This window comes from Ovis canadensis, chromosome 21 (assembly GCF_042477335.2).
Source record: "Ovis canadensis isolate MfBH-ARS-UI-01 breed Bighorn chromosome 21, ARS-UI_OviCan_v2, whole genome shotgun sequence".
NCBI lineage: Eukaryota > Metazoa > Chordata > Mammalia > Artiodactyla > Bovidae > Ovis > Ovis canadensis.
Window position 1 is genome coordinate 64,476,702 of NC_091265.1, and position 23,691 is coordinate 64,500,392.

Genomic DNA, 23,691 nt, shown 5'->3' on the forward strand with positions numbered 1-23,691 from the left:
GGTCCTGTACAAACCTCCAACTGCTGCTGGTATTCTGGGACAAGGAGCTGGGTGGCATGGCCAGGTCTGCCCATGGATCACTGGTGACGAGCCAATCCAGGGCACTGAATGTCTGGAAACGAATGTCATCCCCTCCTGGCCCCCCAGTCACTGCGGTCTCACCCCCATGGGGTGAGAACGGCCTGCTCCTTCTAGAAAAGAAGCATGTGGTGTGAACTTATGTCTTGATTTTGTAGATTCTATTCAGCTCAGCCTCTCACCCAGAGAAGCTGGCTGTTCCACTGCTTGGCCGGGCAACAACACCCACATCCAGACAAGGGAGTTCCAAGACCTAGAGGAATACCTTCCTGGAGTAACTCTTCTCAGAAACAGTAGTGAAACCGAGCCCATCGCCGTGGGCGGCGTGTCTCTGGTGTGGGAACCACCCTTTCCCCCATTGCCCACACCAGCCTCACCACGCACAGGGGTGGCATTCCAGGCTCCTCGTTCCTTGCCACAGAGGGCTGCTGGGTTTCATCCATATGCAGAAGACGTGAGCAAAGGCAGACAGACCTGCCCTGTTGCACAAGGTGCCCGGCTTTACTGTGTTGGCTTAGCGTGCTGGACAAAATAGATCAAACTGCAGCCCAGCTCTAAGATGCCGACACAGACAGACAAGACTTGGCCAAGTGACACACAGGCCGATCTCAGGCTTGAACCTAGAGCTCTCCTGGGAAATCCATCTCAGAAGGCTTCTCACACAAGGCGAAAGAATCATCACCCTCATTCTTCACACAAGGACACACAGAGGGAGGTCGCCTGCTGGCGTTCCCACAGTTGTTGAACGGGGAAGACAGGATCTGGCTCACAGACACCACCCTCCAGCCTCCTTAAAGTGACTTCGCCCGAGGTCTGGGAGGAAACGGCGGGGTCCACTGTACTCAGGGCCATCCCAGCAGGGGCCCAGTGCTCTGCTGGTCCTCGAGTGCCTCGTGTGGCTGGTGAGATGCCCAGGACCCCCTTTGACCCTTGAGCGCCAGTGGGCAGGGGTGCAGCAGCAGCACAGGAAAACCATGGCTCTGAGTTGGCCCAGCCTCTTGATGAGGGTGGAAGAGGAGAGTGGAAAAGCTGGCTTAAAAGTCAACACTCAAAAAAACCAAGATCGTGGCATCCGCTCCCATCACTTCAGGGCAAATAGATGGGGAAGCAATAGAAACAGTGGCAGATTTCATTTTCTTGGGCTCCAAAATCACTGCAGATGGCGGCAGAAGGCATGACGTTGACCAACCTGCTGCTGCTGCTAAGTCCCTTCAGTCGTGTCCGACTCTGTGGGCCCCATAGACAGCAGCCCACCAGGCTCCGCCGTGCCTGGGATTCTCCAGGCAAGAACACTGGAGTGGGCGGCCATAACCTAGACAGTGATTAAAAAGCAGAGATGCCACTTTGGCAAAAAAGGTCCGTATAGTCAAAGCTATGGTTTTTCCAGTAGTCGTGTACGGATGTGGGAGTTGGACAGCTCACATAATGACGGCTGGGCACTGATGAATTGATGCTTTTGAACTGCGGTGTTGGAGAAGACTCTTGAGAGTCCCTTGGACAGCAAAGAGATCAAACCAGTCAATTCTAAAAGAAATCAGCCCTAAATATTCATTGGAAGGACTGATGCTGAAGCTGAAGCTGCAATCCTTCAGCCACCAGATGTGAAGAGCCAACTCACTGGAAAAGGCCCTGATGCCGAAAAAGACTGAGCAGGAAAGGCGCACAGCAGAGGATGAGATGGTTGGGTGGCACTACTGAGTCAACGGACATGAGTTTGAGCAAACTCCAGGACATAGTGAAGGACAAGGAAGCCTGGCATGCTGCAGTCCATGGGGTCAGAGTCAGACACAAGTTAGCAACTGAACCACAGTGAAGTCAGGCCAGGTGGGAAATAAGCTCTGATCCTGGCTATTCCAGAGTCTGCCTGGCTTTGCTTAACCGATTCTAACTTGAGCAGGGGACACGTTGTCCTGCACCTGCCCTCCCTGCTCAGAACGTGGGGCTCCCAGCTCAGCCCGGTCCTCGGTTCCTCCAGGCGTGAAGCAAGCCTAGCACCGCCTTTCTGGTTTCTCCATTCTCTTGCTGGGGGCAGGCGGTCCAAATGGAGTTTCTCCTTTTGGCAAACAAAATGGATTTTCACACCCCGCACAAGAGCAGCCCCAGCAGAAGGCCGACGGTGGCGGAAGTGGGGGTCCCTCCCCATGAATCCCACGATAGGTACCCACAGCTATGAGGCAGACCCCAGCATCTGATCCAATGTTCCCTGAGCATCCCTTCTCCACACCAAAACCTGAGCCCTTGTCTACGGCCAGGTACCAGTGGGAGACAAACCACACGGAAGTCTGAACAGGCGAGGTTTAAAATGGGTACTTCTCCTTTATCGTGCTTTGCAGATGTGGCGCTTTTATAGAAATCGAAGATGGCTGGCAACCCTGCGTCCAGCAACCCTCCTGGGGACATTCCCCCAATAGCTTCTGCTCACTCTGTGCCTCTGCCACATTTTGGCAAAAGGCCGTACTTCAAAACTTTGCTCACATTTGTTAACAGCGATCTGTGGTCAGTGACCTTTGATAAGACTATGGTTATCATTTCGGCGTTTTTCAGCAATAAAGCATTTTTTTAATCAAGGTACATACACTGTCCTTTAGGACAATGCTATTTCATGCTTAAAAGAGTACAGAGTCGTGTAAACATGAATTTTATATGCACCGCAAAGCCAAAAAACTCACGTGACTTGCTTTACTGTGACACAGGAAGTCCTCTGCATAGGAACCTTTAAGTTGCGGACTTTCAAAGATGCAAACGAGTGCTCTGGCAGCATAAGGCGTGGCTCTGCAGCTGGCCCTCCACCTGCTGCCGCTGGCATCATTCAGCTCCGCCATCGCCCACCTCCTCCCTCTCCTCCAGCCAGTAAGTGTTCTTGCCTGTTCATTCGATGCCAGCCCCTGTATGGTACTGCACCACTCTACTTTTCAAGTTATGTCCTGTGAGATTAAAAATGTTTTATCTGTAGGAAAAGTACTATAAAACTATAATCGAACAGTACTAAACAGCCAATTGTGCCACTGGGTACCTACACTAACTCTGTTGGACTTAACGAACAAATTGGACTTTGCAAACGCTTTCTCAGAGGAGAGCTTGTTCGTATGGCAGGGACTTACTGTGTTTGCTCTACCGGGGTGGTCAGGAACTGAACTCACGATATCTCCCAAGTACACCTGAATAAAGGATTATTAACTCTATCAGGCCAGTAACATCTAAAAGTCAAGAATCCCTGTGGGTTGAGGAGCCGGCCATGGTAAAAAAGGGGTCCCCTCCCGAGGCTGGGGTTCAGGTCTCCTAGGAGACCCCCTTGATGGTGGCCAAGGTCTCTGGGTCATCTGAGCAGAGTCTCTAAAGAACCAGAACCAGAAGCTGGCCCTTCGGTGTGCAGCGTCCCTCAGCGCCCTCTACAGAAAAAGGTGTTAACACAGCGCGGGTGCAAAGGAGAAAATATGAAGGACACAGCTCACCACCGCCAAGCAGGCGACGTAGGCAGCACCTGGAGTTGAAGGCGGTGCAGCACCTGGAGTTGAAGGCGGTGCAGCAACAACCCACGGAGCTGGCGGGCCCCACTGCTACTGTGTTTAGCAAGAGCTGAGGGCAGGGCTGGCCGGGGGGCTGGAGGATGCCCCATGTGATGTCAGACACCCACTGTCTGGCCGCAGAGAGATGAGTCATCCGCGGGCAGACCAGGTCATCCTCTTGCCCTGGGAACCTGCACACAGAAGTTGGTGGTTTCTGCTGGTGAGAAGGCAGCTGGTGTGAGCCCTGGGGATTGTGCTCGGGGCAAGAGCTCCATTCAACAGGTGAGCAGAGGCTCCTAGAGGGCGGGGCTGGGACCCGCACTCTTCACCGCCCCGCGGGGGCGCCTCCTGGCACAGGCCCCCTCTAGAAGATGCCAGGGAGCAGGCGGTAGGGCACGGCAGCCGTGTAGCGCTCCCAGTCGCGGCCGTACTTGTTGGCACAGCGGTGCTCGTCCCGCAGGCAGCGGTGGGTCAGCAGGATGGCCATGAAGATAATGTAGAAATAGGGCAGGAGGTGGCCGCCGCCGCAGGCCAGGCAGTACGCCAGGCTGCCCATAAGGTCGCCCGTGTAGTTGAAGTGACGGGCCACACCCCAGAAGCCCGAGACCAGCAGCTTGCTGTGGTGTTTCTGCCCGTCGGCCGACGTGTAGGAGCACTCAATGGCCTTGGGCTTCCTGCCCCAGATCAGGCAGCGCCCGTCCGTGCGGCGGAAGAGGTCCTTCTGGTGGTTGGTCACCCGGAAGATGTAGTAGCCGAGCAGGCCCAGCAGCAGGACGCCCAGCGCGTAAGAGGTGGGCAGCTGCACGGGGTGGTACACCAGGTACAGGCCCTGCGGGGCGAGGCGAGAGGTCAGGGGCGGCCTTGTCCGGGCGGCGGGTGGACCACAGGCCCAGGAGCACAGCCCGGCTTCACACCCCAGCTGTGCCCCTGACCAGCTGCCCACCCGGCCCTGCCTGGGTTTCCTTTCCTGTGAACAGAAGCACCCGCCTCGGAGGGGATCAAACAAGTAAATGTGCAAATGACGCACGTTCCACCCCTGGGTCGGGAAGATCCCCTGGAGGAGGGCTTGGCAACCCATTCCAGTGTTCTTGCCTGGAGAATCCCACAGACAGAGGCTGGCAGGGTAGTCCATGGGGTCGCAAAGAGTCGGACACAACTGAAGCGACTTAGCGTGCGCACGCGTAGCTAGTTGTCTGCCTCTCTATCTACACACACACATCACATACAGTATGAATGTGAAATACACAGAATAATGGGACTTCCGATTATGGCTCAGACGGTAAAGCATCTGCCTGCAATGAAAGCGACCCACGTTCAGTCCCTGGGTCGGGAGTTCTTGCCTGGAGAATCCCTAGGACAGAGGAGCCTGGTGGACTACAGTCTATGGGGTCACAAAGAGACATAACTGAAGTGACTTAGCAGGCACGCAACAGCCTCAGAACCACCCACCCTCCTCCCCAAGGTGGCTCCTGTGGCACAGAGGACACGGCGGGCACTGGGGCAGAGCTGCCCAGCCCAGCTCGAATCACCAGCCTAGCCCTAAACAAGGTGAGTCTGCCCTGATTTTCCAGAGACTCAAGGCCCCATCCCCTGGCTGGTGGCCCAACAGAGGTGCAAAGCCAGGTCCCTCCGGCTCCCCAGGCAGGTTTCTACACTCAACTCTTGGGATGCATGCGAGGGAACCTCTCCTGGAGCCTGTGGTCCTGGCCGGCCTCCACCCTCCTCTCCCCTGGAACACTCCCCTCTTCCAGGCCTCCCGCCTGGCACTGGACTCTTCAGAGCGCAGCCTCTAGTCTGGCAGGGTTCTTACCCCCAGACTCTCTCATTCTGCTCTTGGTCTGGCTGTGGCTGCCCCAAGACGCTCTGGCTGATCCCCACGCCCAGGCTGCAGGCGCATCCTTGGCCCTCTCTCAGCTGTCAGCACCCCGCTTCCTGTCAAGCACCCCCTCCCCACCCTGGGATGCCTGCGTCAGGACCTTTCCCTGCCCAGCCACGAGCTCCGAGAGGGCAGGGCCCCCCAGCACGTCCTCCACTCATGTGTGTGAACATTCAGAGCCTTTGATGGAAAAAATGATGAGAGCAGGCCTCTTATCCTTCCAGCGTTAAGATCTGAATAAATATGAATATCAATAGCCACCTTCTTCCACCCTGATCTTACACCCACCCTGATCTTTCTTTAGACCCACAGTCTACTCTGAATCATCCTCTTCTCTGAGTCTTAGGGGCTGAGCTGTGTCCCCCACATTCATATGTGGCAGTGCTGAGCCCAGGACCTCAGCAGGTGGCTGTATTTAGAGACGGGCCTTTGAAGAGGTGATTACGGTAAAATGAGGTCACGAGGGTGGGCCCTAGACCCACAGGACTGTGGTCCTTATAAGAAGGGGAGGTCAGGACACAGACACACACAGGGACGACCCTGTGAGGACACGGGGAGGAGACGGCCGTCTGCACGCCCAGGAGAGAGGCCTCAGGAGGACCAGCCCCGCGCACACCTGGGCCTGCGAGTCCACCCTCCAGGAATCCCAGTGAATCCTGTTCCTGAAGACAGTGAATCCTGCTGTTCAAGTTGCCCGGTCTGAGATACTTTTTACAGCAATCTGTGCTGACTCATACACTAAGCCTTCTCTTACCAGCCTCCTTTCTCCAGGTTCTGGTGCCCACCCCCACCTAAAAAATCTAGACACTTGGGCAAGGACAAGGCTTGGCACGTGCCAGCTTGTCTGCTCTGAGGGCAGCACTGGGCATGCCTGGGGACCTGGCCACTGAAGGTCCTGCTGGGGGGTGGGGGGGGCAAACATCACAGGGGCTCCCTGGCCCACTCCTCACCTGCAGCGTGTACAGGTATGGCAGCCAGACGCAGTCCCCCCAGCCCAGGTACCACCCGAAGTGGTCGTGGCAGATGTCAATGGTTTTCAGGTACCAGGTTTCGTTCCAGAAGAAGTCCAGCACGTAGATGGCCTGCAGCACAGGAACGGCCGTATACTGACCACAGGCGCGGACAGGGGAACCACACTCCAGGACGGGACGGGGTCCCTGGGTGTCCCTGAGCTCCCCTGGTGACAGGCCCCGTGGGGCAGCTGCTGCACTTCCTGCCGGGCCTGGGCCATCGGGGATAAGTGGGGGAGGGAGTCCCTGTCGGCAGTCTGAGATGACATGTGGCCCAGATGAGGGGCACCCAGCAACGTCCTGGACGCCGATGCCCAAGGCCATGGAGCTGGGAGCAGAGAGATGGCTCTGGGAGTGGGGGATTGGGACAGGGCCTTCCACAGCCATCAGAGCTGTGTTGCCAGGACCACTGACACGCCTGAGTGGCAAACTGGAGTTCGCCATGGGTCACACGAGTCCCCAGGGCCAGTGAAGTGCCCGACAGGTGAGGACACGACTCCCCCGCCTCCCACTCTGCAGCCAGCCTCCCAGACACGTGTGAAGGGTGCCGACCCCCTTCTACAGTCTTTCAAGAGGCTTCCCTGGGGGCTCAGACGGTAAAGAAGCTGCCTGCAGTGCAGAAGACCAGGGTTCATTCAATCCCTGGGTTGGGAAGAGCCTCTGGAGGAGGACATGGCTACCCACTCTGGTATTCTTGCCTGGAGAAGTCCATGGACAGAGGACCCTGGGGGGCTATACAGTCCACGGGGTCTCAAAGAGTCAGACATGATTCAGCGACTAATATTTCTTACTGTCTTTTGAAATCAATCTGGCTTTCGGGTTTCCCCAGCACCCAGTCGGTGTCAGAGCTCACAACCCCCAACCCAGGCCCCAGACAGGCTACCTGCAGGACGTTGACCAGGACCATGGAGTTGGTCACGTGGCCGTAGAGCTCCTGCTGCTTGGCTGCAAAGGACAGGTTGATGAGGGTCCAGGCGACGATCCCGGGGCGTCCATTGAAGAAGAGCTTGAAGTCAAACCACTTCCCAATTCGGGGGTTAAACTCAACGCCCATCATGTAGTTGTAAAAGAAATTGCCTGTGAATTTGCTTGAAGACACAAACGACAGATGCATGCTGTCAGCGAGTGCCTCTCACAAGCAGCCTCCTTGGCTGGCACGGACACAGGTGCCCAGCCCGGCCTGGGTACTGCAGGCCCAAAAGAGAAGACCCGGGGGAGGCCTGCCGCGAGCTGCAAGGGCCCAGCACGCAGAGACCGCATGCGCCTCCAGCCCCTCCCGGATAGCCGTGATACGTCACTCGGCATTCAGCCCCGGCCTTGAGCTGAGATGGTCGCTCTGTCCTAATGAAGGTGGGGAGACTCCACCTGGGCAGGTGCCCAGGATCCTCCTCCCACCTCCAGCTTCCCTGGAGGCAAGCTGCCTAACTGGCTCGACTGGACAGAGATTTTCTTCTCAAGGACTCATAGAGCATTCAGGCCTCCGTGGGCAAGTAATGTTATAAACGATAACAGCGCCAGCCTCAGAGCCAGGTGCCCGGCTCCAGGGCCCACACCCATGGCTTGCTGGGCACATTTTAACTGTTTTGTTGCCCCCATCACCTGACCATAGGCGTGACAGAATCAGCCAGGATAACCCAGCTGGGGACTCGCGCTACCACCTGCTGCCCATACACAGGGATTTCTGTGTTGGCTAGGGAAACACACTTTCATGTCCATTTCCCTCAACTAGGATAAATAGAAAGAAGCAAAATATACAAAGTCTACAACAGGGGGTGTGATTATAAAGCAGAGAAAATGATTTCCATGAGGCACAGAAGACCAGCCTCGTTATTCGATCATCACGCAAGCTCAAAGTGCCATACTCCAAACACGCTCCCTAAGAGCCTAGGGCTAACAGTTACAGCAAGCACACTTTGCTTTCATCTGGAACCAAAACTAAAATGCAGTCAGAACCAGCATCTTGCTCACACCTAAAGCCCCACTGCCTACACCTGTCCACAGGAGGGGCCTGACAAACATCTCTCGATGAATGTGTCCACGGAAGGAGGCGGGGAGGGAGCAATGGGAGGGTAAGTAGATGCATGGATAGACCATGGATGGGTGGATGGATGGCTGGCTGGCTGGGGACATGGGTGAACGGATGGATACAGGGAGACGGGGAGGGAGGGACGGGGGATGTGGGATAGATGGGTAGATGGACGGTGGCTGGATGCGTGGATGAATGGATGGATGCGCTGGATGGGTAGATGGATGGGTGGGTGGATGGGTAGATGGGATGAATGGAGGGGCGGATGGGTGGATGGATGGGTGAATGAGTGGATGTGCTGGATGGACGGATGGATAAATGGATGGATGGGTGGCAGATGAATGGATAAAGAATTGGATATATGGATGTATGAAGAGATGGGTAGTTGGAGGGTTGCTAACTATCTCCCTCAACACTCCATGAGAATGGACACTGATCAGTAGGGCTCTCCCTGGGAAGCTATTGCATTAAAGCCACCGAGATAACAAGACTTCTTACTAAGACTGCTTCAGGCTGCACTGACGTCTCACAGAAAGAGGGAACGGGCTGCCCCTGCCTGCAAGAAGGAGTTGCCCCTCCCGCCCTCCTTCTTCCCTATGGCCCTGCTGGAGATAACTCAGCCACTGAAGATAGACTTGGCCACCTTCAACTGCATCCTCCCCAAGTAGGAAAAGCTACCCATTCAATACGGATGCTCCTCAGAGTCCACCATGGTCCCTTGAGCTCCTCCTCAAGGACGCTCAGTCCTCAGACCTTTGCAACATCCTAGCCCGACGTACTAGAAAAAGGCGCTGACCCGCCACCTAGGGCTCAGGCGGCCGCTGAGGACGTACCATTCCCGGGCGTCGGTGGGGAAGAGGTAGCCCTTGACCATGGCAAAGGTGGAAACGGTGTAGCCCAGGATGTTGGCACACCAGAGCAGTGGGATCCAGTTGTCGAAGATGATGGTGGGGGAGAACCAGGAGAAGAGGTGGGCGTTGGCAAACCACAGGAGGTGCGTGAGGAGCCACGCCTGCAGGCCATTGATCTCGTACTTGTTGACAGCTCCTGCAAAGGGAAGACGTGAGAGCGGGGCCGTTTGCCCACTATGACTGCCCCTGGCTCCCTTCTGGGGTCCCCAGCCCCCAGCCCTCAGAGCCAGTCAGCGGCTCCTGCCACTCAGGCCCTCGGGGTCAACACGCCAGCAGGACACCTCACACTGTGAGCTGAGGACTAACCGCTCACGCTGGCTGAATCCCTAAGAGGGGGAGAGCGGGCGCAGGACATCTATAACCGGCCCGAGGCTGAGTCACCAGCCTGCAGTTTGCTGGAAGCTGGAGCCACAGAAGGGACGAGGGTCCCCTATGGCACCTGGTGGGGCTGGGGGTCGGGGGAGGGTAGCCAAGAGCTCTCTGTGGGTTGGGCTGGGGTCTCAGTGACTGCAGGGAATGAATGGACCAGGCGGCCCTAAGGCCCTGTGAGTCAAAGCTTGGGCCCCCGCGATGCCCCTGGGGGACTCCAAGTGTCCCCGCTGGGGAGAGGCTCTGTAAGCCCAACCACACAACCAGCAGAGGGGGGGTGCTATTTCATTCCCAGATTGGGAATGTGATTTCTGACCTCACTTTTGGCGGCCGTCCCTGGAAGCTGTGTGAGTGTGAGTGTTGGTGGGGTGGGGGGAGGTCAGGCCCTGTAGGAGGAACAGGCAGGGAAAGGCGGCATGTGGGCGAGCGGGGGCGGACCCCAGGTTACCTGCGGGAGTCACGGCGCCCTCCTGAACACCCCCCACGTAGCCCGGCAGAAACTTGTGGCAGAAGTCAGGAAGCAGCATGTACAGGAGCACCTGAAACGCAGAGATGTTCCAGCCGGTTTCCCCGCGGGCCGCGGGGCCTGGCTGTGCCTCGACACGGCCGTGCTTTGTCACTTGAGACGATGAATGGGCAGGCACCGCACGAACGGGAGAAACCACGATCGTGGCTGGTTACTTCTTCCAGAAGAGCTTACGGCTCCGGGAACACTGACCGCAGGCTGACTGCGGGCTTTGAGGGGAGCCTTGAACAGGACACTCGTCACCATCACTCAGAACACCCACGCCGTCTCCCCACAGGACTCAGCCACTCCCTTTGGGAGAGCCCACTAGCTTACATTCCATACAGTTCGCCCTTGAAAAGTATTCACTGAGTGTTCAGCGTATTCCCAAGCTTGTGCCACCATCCCCAGTGGCTAATTCCAGAACATTCTTATCACCCTGAAAAGGAGCCCCACACCCCCCCAGCAGGCCCTCCCAGCAGCCCCTCCCCGCCAGCCTCTGACAACCAGCAATGGACTTTCTATCTCTGCAGACCTGCCTGTCCTGGACTTTGCATACAGACAGACAGGACACGCCCCTTTGTAGCCAACCTCTCTCACTGAACATCAGGTTCTCAAGGCCCCCGGGTTGCAGCCTATGTCAGACCCTCACTCCTTTCCACGAGAACAACAGAGCCCTGTGTGGCTGGATCACACTACGCGTGTGTCCACGTCTGCCGATGCACCCATGGGCTGTTTCTGCCTTTAGGCTACTGTGACTCTCACAGCTCCAAATCACCTTTTACTCAAAAGGACCAAGAGGCCTGAAATGAGAGGGAAGCTGAAGCCCAAAAGCTGGGATCATGGGGAGAAACAGCTAGCAGAGGTTAGAGCCTTCGTCCAGGACAGGAAACCCTGGCGGGTAGGGGTCGGGGGCAGGGGCCATCTCCCTGCACCATTTCCCAGGATAATGATAACATTATTATTAATATTCAGATATTAAACACTGTCTGTTCAGATATTAAATACTATCTGTTCACCGAGTTCATGGTGCAGACAGCCTTCTGATGAACTCATTCTGGTTGGGAAGCTAGTGAGGTCACAGCAGAGCCAAGGCCCACCCCACCCACCTCCACTGGCCAGGCCTGTGTGACCATCTCTGGGGACATGGCCTTGGCTTTGCCAAGACCTAGAGTAGCTCTTAGGAGCTGGGCAACCCTAGGACACGCTTCCCATCAGGCACAGGGCTTCCTGGGAGGGAGCCACGCCCTCACGCCCTCCCAGGGAGCGTTGCTCCCTGCTCAGCACGGAGGCTCAATGGAAGGCGAGCCGGACACCGAGATGCCACCAGGTGGCCTTGGACCTGAAGACAAAGCTAAGTCCATCAGGCAGCAGGTGAGGCCAGGCTGGGTCCCACGAATAAGGATGTCCGTGTGAGCCAGACACCATCCCCGACCAGGGGCCGGGCCCACCCTGAGGAGGGGAGCCTCTGCTGCAGGGGCCGGGAGGGCTCACCTGGAGCGTGACCCACGCTGCGTAGATCTGGGCCGCCTTTGTGGTCACGGGCGGCGTCTTGGCCCAGATGTCGGCGAGCCGAGCCCGGCCGGTGGCGAGGTCCACCACGGGCGCCGTCAGGGAGCAGCTGTACTGGTCGCAGGCCATGACGAAGTAATACACGATGAAGGGCGCAAACAGCAGCAGGAAGACGACGCTTGCCAGGGAGAACCAGTCCACCTCCCTGCGGGGCCGACGGACGGCAGCCGGTCACGGGCGGTGCGGCCCGGCCCCCGACCTCACACGCGGGACGCCGAGCCCCACGGGCCCACCAGCCCGCGCCTCCCAAGAGAAGGCTGTCGGCTCGCAGGGCCAAAGCCCCCACTGCCTAGGCAAGGCACCCCACTCGCATGATCCGCTTTGAGCAGTCTGAAGGCCGACGAGCCCTTGGATACCCCAGAAAGGCCAGGGCCCAGGACACAGCACAGAAGGCCTTCCGCACCCCACGGGTCCAGAGGCTTCCTGTTCTGGGCCATCTGGGACCTCACCAAGTCCCCATCACTCTGTGGCCTGAGATCCATGACCCCGTGTCTTACACACTGAGGGCAAAACCAGGCCGCCCACTGCCCCTGACATCAGCTTTCATGGTAGATTCTTCTCTGGGTTCCTAACTTCCTAAGTTGGCAGACTGCTACCAAAAACAGTCCTACTGATAAAAAAGAATCGTTTAAACAGGTTCCTGAAATCCCAAAGGCTGGCAACCTCTCGCCGAGAGCCCACTTTACTCTCCAGCTGGAAAGACGGATGAGATGCTTACCAGGCTCGGCCCCACTGCCCTTGGGCTGCAGCCTTGCCGTTGGTGAGGCCGTTGGCACTCTTGGTTTTAGGGGCGCTGGGCTGGGACTTGGCAGCCATTGGGCCCTGAGGGAAGGAGACACCACGCTGAGATCATCCCCTGAGAAACAGACGCTGCAACTCCCTGCCATCATTCACAGGCCCCCACGGGGCTGGACTCCTTCATTCTCTGACTCTCCACCTCGTCCTGGATGGGCGATTCCAGGCAGGGACTCCCACTCCCGGAGCCTGCAATAGCCTCCCGCCAGGCCCTACTTCTGCTCTCATCTCAGTTCACTTTCCAACAACAGCAGAACATCCTTCTTGTTACAGAAACCCAAACACCTGTGGCTCAGAAACCCCCCACCGCATGCTCCTGCCCCCACCTCCCCGGCACACTCCCATCACACCCTCTGCTGCAGGCACACAGAGGTCTCTATCCCTCCATGAACGTGATTTATCTTATTCATGATACCTGCTACTTCTCTGCTTAGAACACACTTTACAGGTCTCCTTATTTGGGTTTCAGAAAATGCTCCCTCCTCGGTACGACTTTCTATTTTTCCTGGAGTTAATGGTTGCCTCACTTTTTCCATTCACTACGACTTCTATGCATCTAGCACTATTTTTTTTTTCTGAATGCTCTAATGAGCTGTCATACACATTAATAACTTCTCTACATATTCCAGCACAGTTTATCAGTTCCATTTCTCCATCCCACCCATAGCCGTTCATCTTGTACCAAGAGACAAGCCAACCTGTGGTCGTAATATGAGGGAACCAGGGACACCCCCACTTTCAGAATGAATTCACAATGGAGACGTTTCAGAATATCAGGCATGAAAAAAAAAAAAAAGATGATCTTCGATGCTTTCCGAAAAAAATCCAGGATTAAGAATCATGCTAGTAGCAAGCTGGTTCTAGGAGACAAGATGGAAAACTTTAAAAATCCTGAGGGAAACGTAAGCTGCTAAAGAAAAGGCCAGTGAAAGCAGAAGAGGAGATCCCAAGATAACAGCTGGGCAGTGAACCAGACAGTAACCAGCCCACTGTGGCACAAGATGAATGGCTCTGGGCCAGGGGCGGGGGAGCCGGGAATGAGAACAACACATTTTGTTGTGTTGCAGAGTATACAAAAATTACTGATGACTATGATGGCTCTGTTACAACATGCAGGAAAAACAGTTAGTGACAGGTACATGGAAACCTTAGCATGTGGAAAAAGGGAAGCAACCATTCATTCCAAATAAATAAATAAATAAAAAGCCATATAAGGGGAAAAACACCAAACCATAATTACAGTACATTACGTGGCTTAACAGTAAATAATAATTTTGCCAGACAGGAAAAAAAAAAAAATGTAAAGTTGAGGGTGTTAAAAGGAAATCATTTAGAAATAAGCAGGTAAAAAACAACACAAAAGTAGCTTAGAGAATGAAAAAGTACTTGCTTCTGGGAAGCGGGGCTCTAAGATGGCGTGGGGAACTGTTTATTTTTTATATATAAGTCTTTTAATGCTGGTTTTATTTTAAATGTGAAGATGAATCACTTTAATACAACTGTACATTCACTTAAAATTTCTCAATGATGAAAGCTGCAGGACATCACTTTATTCTCACAGGTTAGTTTATGGAGCATTCATGATGTACTCAGCAGACGAAAGAGTTCTTTATGGACAAAGAGCCACTCATCTTTCAGCCCAAAACACAGACTACTGAGCCTGGCACGTGGCAGTTGCTCTGATCTAACATGCTGGAAAACTGCAAAAGGGCCAGAAAAGTACAGGCCAAGAGCTAACGTTGGACACAAAAGCATATTTTCTAAGGATTAAAACAAGCTCACATAATTATTTTGTGCTTATAATGGCCTTCATCCACCTCTCTGTCAGCGTGTGTGAGCTGCTCAGCCATGTCTGACTTTCTGCCACCCCATGGACCGTAGCCTGCCAGGCTCCTCTGTCCATGGGATTTCCCAGGCAAGAATACCGGAGTGGACAGCCATTCCCTTCGCCAAGGGATCAACCTGACCCAGGGGTCAAACCCGGGTCTCCTGTGTCTCCTGCCCAGTAAATGGATTCTTTACCGCCTGAACCACCAGGGAAGCCCCAGAAGGGAACGCTGTGGCTGCGTGGGCCGGGAGATGCACGTGTCCCTCCCACTCGGCAGGTGAGAATTCTACCACTGAACCATTCGTGCACCTCTCTGTCATAAGCACTGAATTTTTAATAAATGTGGAAGGGACACCCTTAGCAGTAGATAGCTGAAAACAGGGGAGAGGGTGGTGTCCAGGAAGTAACTTAACTTTTTTTCCTAAGAATCAGGCAGCAGTGGACAGTGAGCGCTGACGGACCAGCTGCGTTTGAAAGCAAGCAGCAGCTCTGAGAGGTGCTTACCTCCAACCTCTTTGCAAGCGGCTCGACTGCAGAATGCAGGTTTTCCTTCTTGAACTGCTCCCTTTCAACTCTCTAGACTCCTATGCTCCACAGGCCTGCGAGATCCTTTTCAACCCGCTGAACAGAGCCCTGCAGGGCACACAAAGTGATGAAAAGACTCAGGGAGATAAGGACCAAAAATGATAATTTTCTCAAGTCCCACCTGGTAACCAAGCGAAAGGTGCGGCTCAGTGCCCAGGGTTTGAAAGTGCAAGAGGGCCCTTGCGTGGGGATCTCCACGATAAGGTAATCTTATCTCGTAGCTTATCTGCCTGGCACGAGATGTCTGCCAAAGAGGAAGCACTTATAAACAACAGGTAGAGCTGGACGAGGAGTGCTTCCTGGAGGAGTTGCCCCAGAGACGAGCCTTAACATGGTGGACTGTTGAACAGCCCAAGCTGGCTTCTTTGCAGACTCATACTGGGCAGTGCACATGACCTGGATCAAGTCCCACCCTGCCCGCTCCACCCCCACACCCACCCCTGCCCCGAAGCATGCATCTTCTCCCTAGGCATTCCCAGAACCAGCGAGTGCCGTGAATACAGGGCATCACAGACAGTGATCTGGGCTTGGAGCCTGGTTCTCTGCAGACTTACTGGACCCAGTGACCTTCCCGAGTGTCTTGGGGCTTCAAAGCCCCCATACACACCCAGGGAGGAGCCAAGGAAGTGCATGGGGCTTTTCGGCACCCTGGTCAGCTCCCTGGGCCGCTCTTTGAGTTCCACAGGCGACCCCATGGACTGCTGCCCACCGGGCTTCCCTGTCCTTCACCATCTCCCAGAGTTTATTCAAACTCATGTCCATCGAATCAATGATGCCATCCAATCATCTCATCTTCTGTCACCCTCTTTCCTTTCGCCCTCAATCCTTCCCAGCATCAGGGTCTTTTCCAATGAGTCGGCTCTTGGCATTGGGGAGCCAAAGTACTAGAGCTTCAACTTCAGTGTCAGTCCTTCCAATGAATATTCAGGGTTGATTTCCTTTAGCATTGAGTGATTTGATCTCCTTGGAGTCCAAGGGACTCTCAAGAGTCTTCTCCAGCATCACAGTTCAAAAGCATCAATTCTTTGGTGCTCAGCCTTCTTTATGGTCCCTGCTGCCCTGCAAATAGGTTCATGGAGGTGGGAGGTGGCAGACATACGCATGCCTATGGCTGATTCATATTGATGAGTGGCAGAAATCAACACTACTGTAAAGCTCTTATCTTCCGTTTAAAAATAGACAAATATTTTTTAAAAGAGTGAGCCCATGAAACTCTAGACACTTCACTCTCATGCCCTGGTAAAGGCAGGGCTCCAGGCCCACACGCATCCTCTTTCCACCCACACAGTGTGGCTGAATGGATGCAGGCAGGCAAGTACCCACAGGACCTGTGAGTAATAAACCTTGTTCCTCAACCTTCCGTAAGGGCTTTTGCTGACGGTGTCCTGCAATCATAAGAACCACAGGGGCCGGTCTGGCCACTTCGTGGTCCCCGTGGGAGCAGGGTCTATGGGGCTTCTCACAGTTAAGCAGGCCAGGTGCGTGCCTTCAGCGTTCCTAGCTGAGAACACCACCATCAACAGCCCAGGACCCGTGCAACAGATGACTTAAGTCCTCTGGCAGCCCTTTTGGCATCTTGAGGATTTGGTGTTTGGAGAAGCATCAGAGGTGCAGAAGCACGGCAGAGATGGGATGGCACGGTGATGCCCAGGAGGCCCGGATGCCACTGGCAAGGCTGCGAGCACCCTGCAGGATCAGGTCTGCTGCCAACACATCACCACTTGGAACCCAAAGTGGGTGACCGTGAGCTGCTCCTTCTGCTCACTAGCCTCAGTTTCCTCATCTACAAAGTAACCCACCCTGTGGGGTAAACGAAGTCCCGGGGCCAGGTGCTCAGAGCCCCTCCCAAGCCCCTGGAGTTCTTCCCAGAGAGGCAGCCACTGCCAAGACCGCCATCAGCACCACCCAGGCCTCAGGAAGGTGGGCTCATGCAGGGTGTCAGGGTGAAGCTCAGCCTGGCAGAGGTCTAAGGCGGATGCCCCTGCAATGCCCAACACTGAAGCATCCTGCTGCCTTCCACGCAACTCATCTTTTCTCAGTGCAGAGGCTGAAAACAATAGTCTTTTGGGAATTCCCTGGCCGTCCGGTGGTTAGGACTCTGCACTTTCACTGCTGAGGGCTTGGGTTCAGTCCCTGATTAGGGGACTAAGATCCCACGAGCAGTGCAGTCCAAACCAAACCAAACCATCCTTTGCCCTCTTTCAGTGTTCCTGTGGGTTGGGGACTTGGGGAGGCTGGCTAGGTTAGCTCCAGCCTGGGATGTGATGGTGTGGGTGAGCCTGGGTTTCCTCCCAGCATGGAGGCCTCAGGGTGGAGGGAGGAGGTGCCCAAGCTGCCTCTTCTTCCTGGGAAGGCATGTGACATCACTCCCAGAGCGTTCTGTTGGCTACACTGGGTCAGAAGTCCACGACCTTTCCAGGGGACGGGAAGCAGGCTCTGATTCTTGATGGGGGAGCAGCAAGGTATCAGGGCAGCACGAGATACTGTCGGGGCCGCCCCTGGGTGACACAGGCAGTCACAGGGCCACAGAGCAGCTACCAAGCTGCCAGCACCTGCGAACCACAGAATTCCCAGCCCACTCTGGAGACTGCCGTCGTCGGGCCCAGTTTTACAGATGGGGAAGCTGAGGCAAGGAAAGTGGAGAACGTAGCCGGCACAGAGCCACAGGGACGGAGCTGGGTCTGTGGGCACGCCACCTCCTGTAGCACACTTGGGAGGCTGAGGAGTACAATTCAGAGTAGTGGGCTTCCCTGGAGGTCCAGGGGCTAAGAGTCAGCCTCGCAACGCAGGGGACACCGGTTTGCTTCCTGGTCCCACATGCCACAGAGGAACACAGGCCCTGCACCACCGCTGCTGAAGCCACGCTCCGCAATGAGGAGCCCCCGACACGAGACGCTTACGCACCACAGCAAAGCGCACCCCCGCTTGCCACAAGTCGAGAACGAAGACCCAGCACAGCCCAAACAAAAATAATAATAATAAAACATTCCGAGCAGTGATGATAACAGTCAATCTCTGTGAGTGCTGGGCTAGGCACTATCCTAACATACGCAGAGAAGCAGCTGGAGCATTATTGGAACAGCAGAGGTTCTGGTTTAGAAATGCGTCTAAAGAGTAGGAGACACATAAAAGGACAGACATGCCCTAACTCGCACTTAAAGGAATGACAGAATTCAGGCCCAGTGAGGGCTGGCAGCTGCTCTTCAACTGGAGGACAGTTCCAGAGGCCGGGTAGACCTCCGGGTTGGCTCAGTTGCTACCTGTCGGAATTTATCCTGGGACATAAACAGATGGCTGTGTGAAAAGGCAGATGCAAGCACTTCCATTCTGGAGCACTTGCAACACATTGGAGCTGATAACATGACTATTAATAGGAGACGAGAAAAACAATGACGCCCTGGTACAGTGGAATACCCAGCAGCTATTACAAAGAATGAGGTTAACATGGAAGAAGGTTCCCTGGTATGTACCAGCACAAGGGCAAGCTGTAAGACAGTTTATCACTAAAAAGCTATTCAAAAAGTCACTCTGATCCAGTGGCTAAGACTCTGTACTCCCAAAGCAGGGGGCCCAGGTCCAACCCCCGGTCAGGGAACTAGATCCTACCTGCCGCAACTAACACCTGGTGCAGGAAAATTAAAATTTTTTTTTTTTTAAGCCATACACCAAATCCTCAACAGTGTGGGCCTTCCACTTGGGTTCCCCCAGCCCCTTTTCCTAATTTTTCTAGCAGACATGTACTTGTATTATAAAATAATGTAACAACAATAAAAAGAGCTGTTGAAATAGCTCTTGGGAGTCCTTCAATCCACAGTTCTGAGAACATCTGTGGCTCTCTCCAGGGGCAGGGAGGTCATTAGTCCTCAAGGCAGGGGGTGGTGATGTGCGCAGTGATACTTGAGTTTATCTGCAGCTTTTTTACGTCCTCCCACCCACTTTGGGTGGAGTGGTCATCTTCTCACCTGCACGAGCCTCCGTTGCCAAATGCAGAGATGGCTCTTGGCCCTTCCCAGAGCTTGGCCCTGGAGAGCTCTGGCCCGGCTGCCGTGGAGAGGGTTGAGGTCCTGGTTGGGGCAGAGCAACTCACGCCTGGGGCCCTTCTGGGGCCTCCAGAAATAGGCAAGAGCCCTGGAAGGAAATTCCAGAAACACCAAGTCCTAATTCTAACTCTCTAATTCTAAAGGGTAAACTGCAGCTTTGACTGCAGACACAAGGGTTTCTGTTTTTCAAAAGTTGGCAACACACATGCTCCCTATAACACAAGCACGTTTAGAAGTCGAACAGCCTAGTCCGGGGCTTCCCTGGTGGCTCAGTGGTGAAAACACAAAGTCTGCCAGCCATGGCGGGAGACGCGGGTTCAGTCCCTGATCCAGGACGATCCCGCATGCCTCGGAGCAACTAAGCCTGTGTCAGGATGTTGATGGTGCGCATCTGCTGAGCCCAAGCACCCTCGAGCCCGTGCTCTACAACACGAGAAGCTGCCGCAAGGAGTAGACTGCACACTGCAACTAGAGGGCAGCCCCCGCTCGCGGCCACCAGAGAGAGCCCTCAAAGCCGCAAAGACCCAGCAGAGCCAGAAAGAAAGAAAGAAAATTATTTCTTAAAAGTGCAAATCCCCTCAGTCCAGCCCCAGGAGTCCCTGAACTTGGCTGCTTATTCTCCAGACTGTCACCCAGCTACCTGTCACTAGATACGCACCCACCCTCCCTCCTCTTTTCCCCCCAGATTAGTTTACCTCCAGATTCTTTTGCAACTTCACTTCTTGGCTTTTTCTAATCTTAGTCTTAATCTACTTTCTTAATCTGCTACATTAATCCGTACCTTTTTTTTTTAAGCAGTAAGTATACAGAAGGATTTTTATGAGGATTATTGTAAGAAGTAACTGCATGTTTGTTTCTGGGTTTTCGCCTGGTTGTGGAGAGTGTCCTGCAGGTGGGGTAACTCCACCCCCTCAGGCCTGTTCCTGCCGGTCTTCCTGGGGGCCTTCAAGGTAGCTGGGATTGTTCACCTGCCCACCCACCCCCTTCCCCCCCAGTAAATGCAGGCATTGCCCTGAGGACTCCTCTCTCCAAACCAGTCTGTTGCCAGTATCTCTGGGTTTGAACCCTGGCTATGTCGCTAAGTACACGACTCTCCACATGTCACTGCACCTCTGGGGAGCCTCAGTCTTCTCATCTGTAAGATGGGGCGATGTCTAGAACACAGTGTTTTGAGAATTTAGGTCAGAGCACCCAGCATAGCGCTGGACATTCAGGAAACCCCACTTTGGATAAACTCGATCTCCTCATTTGCAGTTTTCCTCCCTCCTTTCTCTTGTCTGAAACCTCCCTAGGGCAACTCCTACCCTTCTTTTCCATAAAATCATAAAATGTCCAAGAAAGAGGCACTGCTACGCCATCAGTTAAGTTAGTGGGGAGCGCTGGAAGAGGAGGCGGGGGCCACTGGTCTTTTGTGAGTAACTTCCTGCACTGCCGGCCGGGGCCCACCCCTACCCTCAGCCCCCCTGCAATTAGTCTATTCCTAGAAGCAATTCAGAGTCCGCTGCTCCGGGCTCCCACTTCTCAGTGAGCAGACAGATGCCCCATGTTTCCTCAGCAGAAAACTGCATCCACTCGTGCGGGGCACCTGAGGAAGGAAGCGGCCCCCCCCCCACCCCCGGCCCAAAAGGCACTCACCTGGCTCCGCCCCGTCTCGGTTCGCTCAGGGAGCTCCCGACCACCGCCAGGGGACCAGCATCCCCAAAGCAGTCCACCCAGCATCCACCCAGCAGTCTTCGGGTGGCCAACCCGGGCCCCCAGACCTCCACACTTTGCTCGCCCGCACGCACGCGCCCCCTGCCCAGGCGTCTGCTCCTACGCGGAGCACCCGCCGCCCTCCACGCCCAGCCCACCCCCGGCCTGCGCGCGCGCCCGGATCTGTCCAGCTGCCCCCTGCGCGCACCCACCTGCGCGCAGCCCACACCAGCGCGGCGGGCCTGCTCACCTGCGCACCCGGCTCCGCGCCAGCTCTGACCCGCGCGGTCTGACCGATCGCCGCCCCGTCCCCGCGATGAGGTGTAGCGACAGGCGGCCAATCGCAGACGGGCCCCGTGCGACCTGGCGCCCCTCGGGCCCGGCGATTGGCCGCGGCGCCTCGCCCCACCCCGTGGGCTGACTCCGGGCCACCGCGCGCTCCACTCGGCAGCCGCGGGGCGCGAGACTGACAGCGGAGGACCTGCCCAGCGCGCCGCCAGCCGGCGGGGGCGGACCCAGGGGCCCCGGGAGCGCACCCAGGGGCCCCGGGAGCGCGGCCCAGGCTGGGGGGCGCGGCCCCAGCCGCGGTGGTGGACCGGCCGCTGAGCTCCCCAGCCTGCTTCCTCTTCTGCCGATGGGGCTTCAAAGGCGCTCAGCGCACACTGAGCCAACCGTGTACAGACTGCCGGGTCCACATCAACCCACGAAACAGACAAGATCGCTGTCCTTGGGGTGCACGTGCGCGTGGCGGTGCCGGGGAAGCGGGATCGGTACCCAAACCGTCAGTGAGGAATATGGTGAAAACCGGCGTGGAGGAGGCAGAAGCAGGACCGCACAGGCTGCAGTTTTATTCGGGGTATCAGGGAGAGCTCTCGGCTGGAAGGCCGTCAAGGGTGAGGGCTCGCCTGGAAGGCGGCCAGAGATGGCGTTCAGGGTACCTATCAGCTGTGCAGTGCCGCGAGGACAGGAAGTAGCAGAGTTGGCCAGAGGGAGAATTTGAATGGGGGATGGGGGCGGGCGGCGAACTGCAGGCTCACCAAAACAACCCTTCTGTGGCCTATTAAACCAGGCTTTCTACCTCTGCTTTAACCATTCAAAACAAAGAAGGCCGTTTAAAAAAAATCGAAACGGGGGACCTATGGTTCAGGCATTTGAGATGGATCTTGATGACCACTGTGGACAGGGTTTCATGCATGTTCCTGCGTCACTGAGAATTTGAGTTTTCTGAACTTTATCACCCTCAAGGACCACCGGCCAGTCTCAGAACAGCAATCTGCTGGCCGCCAGTAGCAACCTTCAAAGACTCAAGGTCTCCTCTTGTCATTAGGCAACCATTTTGAACTCCAGGCATACTTACCTCTTGCCAACTGCGATTACAATTCTTGACAAACAGCTTTCATCATTTGGTGGGGTTTTGCCTTCTTAAGCATCCCCCACTTGGCAGTTTTAATTGCTTCTCGAATCAGAGTTTCCTAGGCTATAATCCTCAGTTTGGCTCAAATAAAACTCTTCTATTCCTATTATAGATTGGTTTATTATTTCTGTTAACAGCAGGAACAGCCAACCCTCTCTCATATACCCCTGCCTCCCTCAATCATGGTACACAGGCTACTTTTGCAAGGGCATGACCTTGACCTGGGTGTGGAGCCCAGGCAGTGTCTGGTGGTGAGGGGCGGCTCCACTTGCAACATCTGGCATCAGCCTTTCTGCCGGAGGGCTCTGCACGGGCGTTCCCGTGCACCTCATGGAAACGTTTGTTCCCTCTGCAGTTTTTTATTTTGAAGATGTCAAACACGCAAACCAGTTGAATAAATAGTAAAGTGAACACCCACATACCTAGATTCAGCAGCTGTCAACAGCTTGCCACATTTAATTCCTCTCTGCCTTCCTGTAGCTGTGTGTATTTTTCCTGAAACACTAATTAGCTATAGGTGACACCTCCTTCCTGAATATTTCAGTATCCATCTCCTAATAACAAGGACATTCTCTTACACTCTCAAAATAAAGTGGCCAGACTCTGGAAATTTCACACTCATTCAATGCTATTGTCTGATATATTACTCATATTCAGTTTTCTCCAACTGTCCCAATCATATCCTTTATGAAAAAGTGAAAGTGACTCAGTCGTGTCCAACTCTTTGCAACCCCATGAACTGTACAGTGCATGGAATTCCTTAGGCCAGAATACTGGAGTGGGTAGCTTTTCCCTTCTCCAGGAGATCTTCCCCACCCAGAGATGGAAGCCAGGTCTCCCACATTGCAGGCAGATTCTTTACCAGCTGAGCCACAAGGGAAGCTGAAGAATACTGGAGTGGGTAGCCTATCCCTTCTCCAGTGAATCTTCCTGACCCAGGGAACAAACTGGGGTCTCCTGCATTGCAGGTGGATTCTTCACCAACTTAGCTATCAGGGAAGCCCATATATCCTTTATAGCTCATTAAAAAATCCAGGATCCAATTGGGGAACCACTCTATGCATTTAGTTTTCTTGGTTCCTCAGCCTCCCTTAATCTAGACCTCTGCCCCAGCACTGCTTTCTGTTTTGTTTTATTGTATCTTCTTGGCCTTTGACCATTTTGAAGAGTCAAGGCTGGCTTTTCTTCACAGCAAGTCTTTCGATTTGGTTTGGCTGTTTTCCCTGTCCTTGTTTTTTTTTTTTTCCCAGCCACATTGAGTAGCATGTGGGATCTTAGCTCCCCAACTAGGAATGGAACCTGTGCTCCCTGCAGGGTCTGAACCACTGGACCACCAGGGAAGTCCCTGTGCTTGCATTTACGTGATGCCTTGTGCGGAAGGATAATATACTACGTAGATGTCATACATCATAGCAGGGGGCGACATGATGTTGATGTGACTTTGTCCCTCTGTCGATGGTGAGTTTGATCCTGTGGCTCGCGTG

At 54.9% G+C, this 23,691-nt stretch overlaps 1 protein-coding gene across 2 annotated transcripts; it reads right to left on the reverse strand.

The window, feature by feature from the left end:
* Positions 1-2,370: 2,370 nt before the first annotated feature.
* DHCR7 (7-dehydrocholesterol reductase) lies at positions 2,371-21,747 on the reverse strand. Of its 2 annotated transcripts, none has more exons than XM_069566486.1 (9): positions 21,044-21,747; positions 14,981-15,109; positions 12,572-12,675; positions 11,776-11,998; positions 10,225-10,315; positions 9,330-9,543; positions 7,354-7,558; positions 6,411-6,542; positions 2,371-4,413 (listed from the first exon to the last, which is right to left on the reverse strand). In XM_069566486.1, the coding sequence occupies exons 3-9, from the start codon at positions 12,667-12,669 to the stop codon at positions 3,949-3,951; spliced, it is 1,428 nt and encodes a 475-aa protein (XP_069422587.1). In that variant the 5' UTR covers positions 12,670-12,675; positions 14,981-15,109; positions 21,044-21,747; the 3' UTR covers positions 2,371-3,948. The 2 variants fall into 2 exon arrangements, with proteins under 2 accessions (XP_069422587.1, XP_069422588.1); XM_069566487.1 differs by having other exon boundaries at positions 21,006-21,747.
* Between the last annotated feature and the right edge of the window lie 1,944 nt (positions 21,748-23,691).

Coding starts and splice junctions, on each gene's coding strand:
- DHCR7 (XM_069566486.1), bottom strand. CDS start 12,669: ATGGCTGCCAAGTCCCAGCCCAGCGCCCCTAAAACCAAGAGTGCCAAC. Junction 10,316..11,775: donor CAGCGTGGGTCACGCTCCAG/GTGAGCCCTCCC, acceptor TCTGCGTTTCAG/GTGCTCCTGTACATGCTGCT. Junction 9,544..10,224: donor GGGCGCCGTGACTCCCGCAG/GTAACCTGGGGT, acceptor TTCCCTTTGCAG/GAGCTGTCAACAAGTACGAG.